The sequence below is a fragment of the Canis lupus genome, chromosome 21, assembly GCF_048164855.1.
Source record: "Canis lupus baileyi chromosome 21, mCanLup2.hap1, whole genome shotgun sequence".
Taxonomy (NCBI): Eukaryota; Metazoa; Chordata; class Mammalia; order Carnivora; family Canidae; genus Canis; species Canis lupus.
The window spans coordinates 30436325-30448360 of NC_132858.1; the positions used below are offsets into that span (position 1 = coordinate 30436325).

Below are 12036 nucleotides of genomic sequence, written 5' to 3' on the forward strand. Positions count from 1 at the left end.
TTCTATTTATTTATTTATTCGTGAGAGACACACACAGAGGCAGAGACGCGGGCAGGCCCCCCGCGCGGAGCCCATGCGGGACTCGATCCGCGACCACGGGGTCACGCCCGGAGCCGAGGCCGACGCTACCCCGCGGAGCCCCCGAGCGTCCCTAACCTTCGGGTCCTGCGCTTAGGGCACCACGACCGGTGTCCCAGCAGCCCCGCCGCCGCGGCGCGGACCCGGGAGGCGGGGGCCGAGCTGCCTGCGGCCCGCCCTGCGGGGCCCGGCCCAGCAAACGCGGCCTCCCCCCACTCCTCCCTGTGCCCCCCGGGCCCCCCTAGGCCTCTTCGGCCCCCGGCCCTCGCGGCGCTGGGAACGCGGAGCCGCCCGGACCGCGGCGTCCGTGCGCCGGAAGCGGCGGCGCGTGACGTCAGAGGAAGCGGCGGGTGCTGCGTGGCGGCGGCGGCGTGGGGCGCTCCGGGCGAGAGGGCCGCCCACCCCCACCTCCCCCGCCGCTCCCGGGGCTCCCGGAACACAAGGCGCGGCCGCCGCGGAGGCCCAGGCTCTTCCCCCGCGGGGACCGCGCGGCCTGCACCGCGGCGCCCGACCTCCCGGAGCGGGGACTCGGGCCGGAGGCGCTCGCGGGCGGGCCGGCAGGTGTGGCTCGGGGGGAGGGGCGATGTGGGGGGGTCTAAGCAGCTCAGGTCATGACCCCGGGGTCCTGGGTTCGAGTCCTGCATCGGGCTCCCCGCAGGGAGCCTGCTTCTCCCTCTGCCTGGGTCTCTGCCTCTCTGTGTCTCCCATGAATAAATACATAAAATTAAAAAAAAAAAAGTCAGGATGCAAGATGGGCTGAGTGAGCAGCTCGTGGGCCACAGAACCAGCAGGTCGGGGATGGGCCCCAGGTCGGCGGCAGGGCTGCTGCTTGCCTCCCCGTAACTCCTTTGGGCGGGTGGCAGGCTCCCTCGTCCCCCCACCTATTAAACGAGAAGGAATGACACACTTATCACCTGCGGAGAGTTTGCCAAAGGTCCACATTCCTGGGCCCAGCTCAGCGCAGCTCAGCAGGACTGGAAACCGTCGGCCGAAGAGGCCACAAGGAGAGGTCGTGTCCCCATGAGGACGTGAAAGCTTGCTTGGATCAGTAAAGAAATGGATCACGGGTTCAGAACAGGTGGCACGAAGCTCCGTTTTTGTCTTTTTGTAGCTGTGCTCCTGTGTTTGCCGGGAGCTAAAGTTTTATTGGTAAAAAAAAAAGTATTAATGGCAATTATGAGGTGTCTTTCATTATTATTATTATTATTATAAGCTGGAAATTAATGAAGTTTTTTTTTTTAAGATTTTATTTATTCATAGAGACACAGAGAGAGAGAGAGGCAGAGACACAGGCAGAGGGAGAAGCAGGCCCCATGCAGGGAGACCGACGTGGGACTCGATCCCGACTCTCCAGGATCAGGCCCTGGGCTGCAGGTGGTGCTAAACTGCTGCACCACCGGGGCTGCCCAGTTAATGAAGTTTGAATGTTAATCTGCCTCCTCTTGACTTCCTGAGTTGATTTTCCATCAACCCAGTGGTCCTCGTACAGGCCCGCTAAGGGCATCTGCAGTGCTTGTCGCAAAGACCGACACTTGTATCTGTCCAGGGTCAGATCTTCGGAGACAAGGCCATTAACAAGCATTAACGAGCATCCAGGGACGTTTCATGTGCCCCAGTTATAATGGAATATGGAAATGCCCTTGGAAACAGAGTCTCAGCCTATTTCTCATATCCATATAGGTGACGGAGTATTACAGGTTTCTTGCAGACTAGTAAGGCTGATGTGGTTTATGATAGATCTTACAAGTTTTGTTTTTCAAGACACAGAGGCAGAGGGAGAAGCAGGCTCCCTGCAGGGAGCCCAACGTTGGGACTGGATCCCAGGACCCCGGGGTCACGCCCTGAGCTGAAGGCAGACACTCAACCACTGAGCCACCCTGGGGGTCCCAGATCTTAGAATTTCTTAATATGTACTTTGTTGTGAAAGAGGCAAAAGCACTCTAAGATTGTTGGGGCGCCTGGGTGGCTCAGTTGGTTGAGCGTCCAACTCTGATTTTGGCTCACGGTTGTGAGATCCAGCTCCACGTCAGCCTAGTGCTGGGCAAGAAGCCTGTTTAAAAATTTTTATTTCAAAAAAAAAAAAGAAAGAAAGAAAGAAAGGAAAAAAGGACTATAAAATTGCAAAAGAAAACATTAAAACCGGCAGTCCTAAGTGATGTAGGCTCCTTGTTTGAGATTTTGTGATGACAAGTTAATTTTACATAGAATCTCTGATTGCGTTGACGCTGAAAGGATTATAATTACTCCCTTAGGTAGTCCATGCTCCCAATCCTAACTAAAAGCACTTTTTTTTTTTTAAACAGATACCATTGTGTGGTTTTAATCAGGAGTGAAATCTGAAAGCTAACTGCAGAAGCCTTTTTGGTCAGCATGGAGGACAAAAGACGGCGAGCCCGAGTGCAGGGAGCCTGGGCTGGCCCTGCTAAGAGCCAGGCCACTGCGCAGCCAGGCAAGGACTTGTGGGGATCTTGTGTGAATGCACTTGCATTTCTGTTGATGTTAAGGAATTACTTAAAATGTACCTGGTACTTCGATTTTCTTGATGGTGATCTTTTATTGAGGATTGGTGTTTGGTGGTCCTCATGTTTAGTCACTGCTCTCAAACGTCTCAGTGTGTGTAGTGGGGTCTTCAACCGACTATAGTTAATTTCTGGGTGTCATAGGCTATCTTCAGGTAGATTTTATGGGCCCCTGCTCTCTAGAGCAGACTTTCTGAGTCTGGTTTGAATCTGTTCTTGCTCTTGATTCAGCTGCCACTGCTAGAAGCCATCTCCACCAGAGGCCTGGTCAGACCTGGATGAACCAGGAGCATCAGCTTTTGGACAAGCAGTTTGTGTTCAAAGAACCCCAGCAGGTAAGTTCTTGTTTCTGCTAGGACACTAACAGATTTGGTTGTAAAAGCTATATTCACATAGTAGGCATTCCATTAGTGGCTGGATAAATTCACAAATAAAAGGCCTGTAATAATAATGAAATGTGGAGCACCAATTCTTTAGTCTTGTCTGAAGATTCTTTATAGTCTGCTCCCAACATGACCACATATAATTCCCATTTTGGGGGAAAGGATGTTATACCACGACTAACACGTACATTGGTTATCTGAGTTCTAACAGTTCTAAAACCGTATCGTCTTTGGTGCTAGTGTAGCGGACGTCTCTGGAATTGAGTTGAAATTTTCAGCTAGCACAATGCCTGATTTTTTTAGCTTTTTTTTTTTTCTTGTGGGGAAAACTTGTAAGAAACAGTGAAGATTCACTGTTTTCAGTAACATGGAAAACTAAAAATCAGGCATCTTTCTGTAATAGTGATTGCATAAATAATGATTAAAGTTTATATCTTCTGTTTTATTTTTTAAAAGATTTCATTTTATTTATTTGAGAGAGACAGAAAGAGTGTGCATGCTCATGAGCCAGTGGGGGGGCAGAGGGCGAGAATCGCTCAAGCAGACTCTGCGTGCTAACTCTGGAGCCTGAGGCAGGGCTTGGTCTCAGAACCCTGAGATCATGACCTGAGCTGAAACCAAGGGTCGGACGCTTAACTGGCTGCACCGTGCAGGTGGCCCAATATATCTTCTATTTTAGAAGATCTCCTGAAATGAAGGTTTTTCAGAATTATCGGCTGCTTTGAAAATGGATTAATTCTGCTTTTATTATTTTTAATTCCCCACTAGCAACTGTGAAGTAGTTCTAAGAAAAGCAGACAAGGTCTCTGGTGGGATAATAAGAGCTTGAAATAAAAGAGAGATAGTTTTAAATCTGACTTAATTTTTTCCAGAAATGAGAGGATATGGTAATCTTGCAAATAAGCCTTTCTGAGCATTAAGGATCATTCCAGAAGTAAAACCTGCCTGTTTCCTTACAGGTAGTACGCAGAGCCCCAGAGCCACGAGTGATTGAGTAAGTAATTTCCTGCCTTTCTGCATTTGTTGCCCACAGTAAAATGGAGAGCCCAGGTCTCTCCCTCACCCAGTTTTTCCATCTGGAAGAGATAACGGCCCAATCACTGTCATAATTTGAGGCTGGAATAGTTGTATCTTTACGTGTCTTTACACCTGGTCTCTTGAGAAGCCTTCCTCGATTTGCTGGTGGTGTGGAAAATGCAACAAGATTATGTGTGTACCTTAAACTCGGACACTGGTATTGATTTCCTGAACCTGTTTCATTAAGATCCCTGTAAGCTAAAGTACCTCCTAGCTAAAAACAGAGGGGAATTTTTTTCTGAGTCATTGAAACATGGCACTTTTTTTTTTTTTTTTTTTTTTAAGATTTATTTATTTGAGAGAGTGTGTTCAGGGAGGGGCAGAGGGAGAGAGGAACTTTGGCAGATTCCTCGCTGAGCTTGGAGCCCATTGCAGGGCTCGATCTCAAGACTCGGAAATCATGACCTGGCCTGAAACCAGAGTCAGACATTTAACTGGCTGCACCACCCAGGGGCCCTAAAACACGGCTTTTTGAAGAGACTTTAGTCAGGTACTATTTTACTAGCAACACTTATGAAAGCTGCTAGAAATCTAAAGGGCCTTACGTGTTCTTGCAATTGTTCCAGAGCAATTTAAATTCCTCTTATATTGATTTGTATATAAAATATCTTTTTTAATTTATAATTCCTCCTACACTGATCTGTATGTAAAATATTCTTTTGCAAAATTAATGAAAGATGCCTTGTGGGACACATGGCTGGCTCAGTTGATTAGTGTCCGACTCTTGATTTTGGCTCAGATCATGATCTCAGGGTGAGGAGATCGAGCCCTGCATTAGGCTCTTGCTCAACAGGGAGCTGGAGCTTACTTGAGATTCTCTCCCTCTCCTTCTGCCCCTCCACCTGCTGTGTGCTCTCTCTCTTTCTAAATAAATAAAAATATTTATTTTTAAAGATTTTATTTATTTATTCATGAGACACAGAGAGAGAGGCAGAGACACAGGCAGAGGGAGAAGCAGGCTTTCTGCAGGGAACCTGATGCAGAACTTGATCCCAGGACCCTGGGGTTACGCCCTGAGCCAAAAGCAGACGCCCCACCGCTGAGCCACACAGGCATCACAGTAAATAAGTCTTTAAAAAAAAAAAAAAAAAAAGATGCTTTGACTTCTCCTTTCCTTATGTTTCCTTCTGATATAGATAGGTTGCCCTAGAAAGCATCCTTTTATTTTAACAAATCAGCGTGTGTATGTTATTGCTCATGAATGGTCTGTTAGGCTGTTTGGCTGTTTGCAGGTTGACTTGTATAGCCTAGAAAAATTCGAAACCAACACGATGTCATCATACTTTCAAAGAGGGTATGCAATCATGGCCTGGCCGCTAGTTAGCTATGTGACTAGTCCTTAGGTAAGTTAAGGCCATTTCTCTGGACTCTAGTTTCCTTGTCTGTAATGTTGAAGGTTTAGACTACATGATCACTTAAGGCAGAGTCTGGTGGCTCTAACAGTCTGCTTTATGAACATCAATGTGACGTTGCCTTTGTTGGTGATAAGGAGAATAAACAAAACCATGAAACCTGTTACCAGGTACAGATGGGACACGCAGGCTGAAAAAATGGGCAGTTGTGAATATTCAAGTCAGAGTAAAATGACACAGCTGTTTCCTGCTTGACCCCCGGGTTTGTTAATTCTGGTTATCGTAAGTTAGCTCTGTTAGATTTTTATTAAATAAAAATTTCACCCATGTTTGACGTGAGCTAATCTCTAAACATGGTCCAAAATAATCACACTGAAACAGTATATTCGCCTTCTTAGAAACTATAGGCAACTCATTCAGGGATGTGGTAAACGGGACAATAACTGCCTACATATTTGCTCAGAGGCGCTCTCACATCTGCCTAAGAGCCCAGCTGCTAACTTGCATGGCAGACAGTGAAGTAGAAACTGTCCCTTCGTGTTGTTCTGGGTCAGAGAAGGATCTGACACCGTTGGCTTGGTGTAGGAGCCTCTGCAGCCTGGATCAGTTCTCTCACTGTGGACCTGGCCACCTTGCACATCTGGAACAGTTTTGTACTTTTGCACATTTGATTAAATTCCAAGCTTTTACTGCCCATCTGCTACGTGCTGGGCACTGGGAGACAGAGCAGTAACCCATTCCTGGCCCCTCAGCACCTATAGTTTAGTAAGTGAAAGGGACATCGGCTCAGATAAATTGCAGTCATGTATATAGTGAAACAGTAGACTTGGAGTAAGGTCTAGAGGTAGCACAGAAGAGGTGATGGTCAACACTGTTTGGGTGGGTAAAGGTCAGGAACGCATCATGGAAGGTGAGGCTGAACTGAGATACTGAGGAATGAATTAGAATTTTCTGCCAGACCAAAGCTCAGGTGGATTGGATTGGGGTGCTGGGTGGCAGGGAGGCCTTCCAGCTTGTAGAGAAGCAGGATTAGAAATATGTGGTATGGAGCGCCTGGGTGTCTGAGTCGGTCAAGTGTCTGCCAGGAGGCTGGTCCTGGATGGAGCCCAGCGTCGGCCCCCGGCTCAGCGGGGAGGCCGCTTCTCCCTCTCCCTCTTGCCCTGCACGTGCTTGAGCTCTCTGTCTCTCAAATAAATAAAATCTTTAACAACAACAAAAAAGAAATACTGGGGTGTATTCAGGAAATTCCAAACAGCAGTAGAGGATCGTGAGTGGGTGGGAGCTACATCAGGGGGACCTTGAATGGAGTGCTGAGAAGTTGGTGGGGAGCCTCTGAAGGATTTAATCAGAGCAGAACCTCATCAGACATGTATGTGAAAGCAGCAGCAGCTCAGCCCTGAGGTGTACGTGCTACCTGTTAGATGCACCTAATCCAGAGTCCCCAAAGAGATGCTCCTTTTGGTACCACCTGGCTAGATTTCTGGACCACGTCAGCCTAAATTATGGATGAAATACAGTGGAGTAGAGTCAGAATTTATTTTATCCCAGTCTTTGTCTCCATGGCCTGATGCTCTCAGAGTTCAGTTCCCAGTGACATCAGTGATCTGCCCCCATCTTACCCTGCCCTTCACCTCAGTGGTGGAAGAAGGTGCAGTTATGCCTCCCTTGTGGTGCGTCCTCATTCTGAAATGGTTTTGGTGACCAGACGTTTGGGAACTACTAAGCACAGCTCTTTCACTGCAAAGAGTGGGCACTGGAATATATTATTTTGCTGGTATTAACGAGTCTGTTTTCTTCATTTCTGTAGCAAAGAGGGTGTGTATGAAATCAGCGTGTCACCCACAGGCATATCTAGGTAAGTGAATACTCTCTACGAAGTGACCATAATTATTATCGAGTTACAGTCTCTTAGGATATTCTGCTCCCTTACTTGAAATAGTTAACTTCTGCCTCTGAAGGTCTTGGGGAGTGAGAATTTAGTAATATCTCTTTTTATATAGCATTTCTAACTTCAAAACATTTTCATAGCCTCTCTGTCAGGTATAATAACTATTACTTCTAGAATTTTCCAGATGAAATGAAGGCCAAAGGGAGATTGAGAACTTTTTCCTAGTGCCACATAGTAACTTAAAATTAGAGTTAGGGCAGCCCGGGTGGCTCAGCGGTTTAGTGCCACCTTCGGCCCAGGGCATGATCCTGGAGACCCGGGATCGAGTCCCACATCAGGCTTCCTGCATGGAGCCTGCTTCTCCCTCTGCCTGTGTCTCTGCCTCTCTCTCTCTCTCTCTCATGAATAAATAAATAAAATCTTTTAAAAAATAAAATTAAATTATCTAGCCTCCACTGCTGTGCTCTGAGTGCTGCATATTATTATTATATTACGTCATATGTATTACTACATTTATTATCATCACATTAATAATATTATTACATATATTTTATTTTTAAAAATTTATCCTTAATCTACATGAGTAATCTATATTAAGGTAAGTTTTAGTCAAGTTAAAGCATACACACTTTAGGGTATAGTTAGCATTAATCATTAAAAACATTTTGAGGGGCACCTGGATAGTGCAGTCAGTTAAGCATCCAGCCCTGGGTTTCGGCTCAGGTTGTGATCTTGCCTGTGGTGAGATCAGGCTCCACGCTCAGCACAGAGTCTGCTTGAGTTTCTCTCTCCATCTCCTTCTGCCCCTCCCACTTGTGCACTCACACTCTCTTTCTCTCTCTCTCACTCTAAAATAAATAAATCTTAAAAACAGAAACACCTTGAATGATGCCTGGGTGGCTCAGGTGGTTGAGTGTCCAATCTTGGTTTAGGCTCAGGTCACGATCTCAGGGTCGTGAGATTGAGCCCCACATCAGGGTCAGTGTTCAGTGAATAGTCTGCTTGAGGTTCTTTCTCCCCTTCGGCTCCTTCCCCTGCTTGTACACACACTCTCTCTATCTCAAATACATAGATAAAAATCTTAAAACATTTTGAAAGCATTCCCTTAATGCAAGAGTATACTAATTGTCACTATAACAATAAAGCATTTAAATTCAATATATCAGAACTTGCATATCTAAATGAGGTGTTAGAAAGAACTTCAGAAACTTCTTTCCAAGCAGTTTAACTATCAGGCAAGAAAACCAGTTGCATTATTTTGGTCGCATCTCATTGTTAACCAGGTATGGCTGAAGTGAGCTTTGGCTCTTTCAAAAAATCAAACACACCTGCAGAGTGTGAAGTTCAACAGAATGTTCCAAGGGCTTTGAGAACGTTTCCTTTTTTTGTTTTTTTTTTTTTAAAGATTTTATTTATTTATTCATGAGAGAGACAGAGAGGTGAGAGGCAGAGACACAGGCAGAGGGAGAAACAGGCTCCACACAGGGAGCCTGATGCGGGACTCGATCCTGGGACTCGATCCTGGGACTCCAGGATCATACCCTGAGCCGAAGGCAGGTGCTCAACCGCTGAGCCACCCAGGCATCCCTTTGAGAACATTTCTTAAGAAGGATATTCAAAATGATTTTGAGCTGATTTGTCATTATTGAAATGCATGTATATTCAGTGAGAGAAAGAACCCTCATTTAGCAATGTTTATTTTGATACGGTCATAAGTGATGGCTTTCCCTATCATTAACAGCCTCAGAAAATGAGCAATTGTGAAAATACACAGGGCCAGGCATTTTATTAGTTTCTTTACATTTCATAGTGAAACTATGAGGTGGGATTAATTTTGTGTTACAGGTAAGAAGAACCAAGGTTCAGAGAGGTTAAGTAATTTGCCCAAGGTTTCACAGTAGGTGGTCATGGAGCACTGTCTGAGGCATGTTTCTAAAAGCCTTCATGCATTCTTTTTCCTTTTTTGCCTCTTTTATTTGCCTTAACATGAAAGTTTATTTCACATTTGGAACGTCATGACCTAGTGATACTTAGGTTCTGCTTGCCATGCGTATGTGGTAAGATGATTTCATCTACCCATGAAAGGAAGCATCCAGATTAACTTCCTCCACTAACGGTTAGAGACTAGCCTGTCTTCTCTTTGTTCTTTTTTTTGTTTTTTAAGACTTTATTTATTCATGAGAGACACAGGCAGAGGGAGAAGCAGGCTCTGCCCAAGGAGCCTAATGCAGGACTCAATCCCAGGACCCCGGGGTCACGCCCTGAGCCAAAGGCAGATGCTCAACTGCTGAGCCCCCAGGTGGAACACCTCTGTGTTCTTTTTTAAAAATATTTTATTTATTTATTTATTTATTTATTTATTTATTTATTTATTTATTTATTTGCAGGGTGCACACCAGTGGGGGAGGGGGCGGAGGGAGAGGGAAAGCATCTCAAGCAGACCATAGTGAGTGAGCATGTGGAGCCCCCAGTATGGGGCTCAATCCCAGGACCCCGAGATCATGACCTGAATGGGAATCAAGAGTCAGATGCTTAACCAACTGAGCCACCTAGGCACCCCTCTTTTCTGTGTTCTTTAGTTAATAATGGTTCTTTCTGCATCAAGGTTGTGTTTGTATCCTGGTTTTATTGACTTAAAAGAAGCCGACTGGGTATTGGAACAGCTTTGTGAGGTCGTTCCCTGGAAGCAGAGGACCGGCATCAGAGAGGGTAAGTACATGTCTGAGATCGCACTTGCTGCCTGGTCTCCCTTTCTAGAATGTTTTCTGATGCCGTTGCCTCTTTGACCACGGCCAGTCTTAATTAAACAGATTCAAAACCTAACAGAGACCGTAGAGATGAGTAGGGACTCACCAGTCAAAAGGGGCAGGGAAGAGTCTTCCAGGCAGAAGAAACAGCGGGTGGCAGGCTCAGAGATCTGGGCAACGGGGCAGGAACGTGGAGACGGGGGGTCAAGGAACCAAAGGATGTTTGTTGGGCCGATCAATGGTTGATATCTCTCTTTTCAGGTTTGTTCATTACCTTTATTACTTAAATAGTGCCATCTTTCCTCTTTCTTTATAGAAACTTGCAGAGCGTTCCTTTTTCTGATACTATTTGGCAGACATTCTTTTATAATCTTTGTTACTGGCTTTTTGTTCTCATTTTAGTTTCACTGGAAGAGTCTGGTGTCCTTTCATTTCAGCATCTGTGCTCTCGTGAGCTTGTAAAGATTACCTGACTTGGAACCAGCTCCTCTGTGGGCATCCACAGGCCAACAGTATCTGCTGTACCAGACGTGGCCACTTGAGGACGTCTATGCTCCAGCGTAAAAGTTGCTTTCTGGTACATTGAATTCAGATCTTCTGTAAAGAAAGAGGCAAAGTATACTGGCTTCATTTCTATGACTCAGGCAATAGAATAGGAGTCCACTTTTTCTCCTGACTTCCAGAGTTTCCACAGTAGGGCTTTTGGTGGCCAGCTTGGCTTTGATTGCTGGCTTTGTCATACAAAGTAAATGTTAAATTTTTTTTTAAAGATATTATTTATTTATTCATGAGAGACACAGAGAGGCAGAGACAAAGGCAGAGGGAGAAGCAGGCTCCCTGGGGTCACACCCTGAGCCGAAGGCAGACGCTCAACTGCTGAGCCACCCAGGTGTCCAGTAAATGTTAATTTTAAGCAAATTATAGTTAAATAGTTTTTGGATCCTTCCTTTTCTGATCTGTAGAATGGACTAATGATAGTACCTACCTCGTAAGGTTGTTGTGATAATAAAGTGGGATACTGCATGATGAGTGCTTAGCAGAATGACTGGTGCACGGTAAGCCCTCAGTGAAGGTTGGCTGCCTTTATCATTATCGGTCTAATGATAGCAGTTGATATCAGTTGTAGGGAAAAATAGATGTATGCATAACTCCCTTCTAGATCACTTGAACATCAGAAACTTCTGACTACACCCATTTGCATGCTGTGGTTGGTCAGAGCCCCTTTGTCTTCATCAAAATCAAAAGGTGACACGTGGATGAACAGTTTGCCTGTTTCTTGTGTGGATGTTGGTGGCACAGACTCCTGCCTACAAGTGTTCAGACGCAGCTTTATAGACCTCCCTAGTCTGAACCGTTCTGCAGTGTGCCTCCACTCCTGTTCATGTCATCACTGACACAAACAAGTCACACATACTCTCACCTCAGAGCCTTTGCCGACGTGGTTTCTGCCCATGTACCCTCTCGTCTTCTTCCTTTGACTGCTTCTACTCCTGAAATCCCATGTCCTCTAAGAACATGGAACCCTGGGTCAGAGCCCATCTTTACTCTGCCCGTGTATTTCTCATAGTTTCTTGCACATTTGCATGGCACTCAGTAGATACACCCTAAATGGCATTAAACCATTTCAAAGGCCCTATATTTTCTTTCTTAGATGTAACTTACAAGCAACCGAGACTTACAGCATGGTATGGAGAACTTCCTTACACTTACTCAAGAATCACTATGGAACCAAATCCTCACGTATGTTGGAATATTGTCATTGGTATGGTTTTATAGACTATGTACTATTAATGTAGATTACTATAAAATAACGCATATTTTCTTACCCAGTTGCATGTTGGTTCCTAGTTCCAAAAATCCTCTGGGTTCAAACACTGAGTCTTTGTGCTTATCATTCTTGATGTATTTTTTGGTCTAGAGATGAACTCTGAGAATGAGAAAAATTGGAACTAGAATAAACTGGAACTAGGCTCAAGGATTTCAGGAAAATGA

The 12036-nt window shown here is 45.4% G+C and overlaps 1 protein-coding gene across 6 annotated transcripts in view; it reads left to right on the forward strand.

Moving 5' to 3' along the window:
- Window positions 1-466: 466 nt before the first annotated feature.
- ALKBH3 (alkB homolog 3, alpha-ketoglutarate dependent dioxygenase) overlaps window positions 467-12036 on the forward strand; it is a 34887-nt gene continuing 23317 nt past the window's right edge. For 2 of the 6 annotated variants that reach the window (XR_012014063.1, XR_012014064.1), the window contains exons 1-7: window positions 472-639; window positions 2382-2527; window positions 2829-2932; window positions 3940-3974; window positions 7217-7264; window positions 9903-10006; window positions 11675-11784. Coding sequence is in view for 4 of the 6 variants with exons in the window: in XM_072791191.1 (XP_072647292.1) it covers window positions 2449-2527; window positions 2829-2932; window positions 3940-3974; window positions 7217-7264; window positions 9903-10006; window positions 11675-11784 (480 nt within the window). In the remaining 2 variants the exon portion in view is untranslated. Of the gene's footprint in view, window positions 640-2381; window positions 2528-2828; window positions 2933-3939; window positions 3975-7216; window positions 7265-9902; window positions 10007-11674; window positions 11785-12036 lie in introns of all 6 variants that reach the window. The other 4 variants (XM_072791191.1, XM_072791192.1, XM_072791189.1 and 1 more) reach the window with 4 other exon arrangements.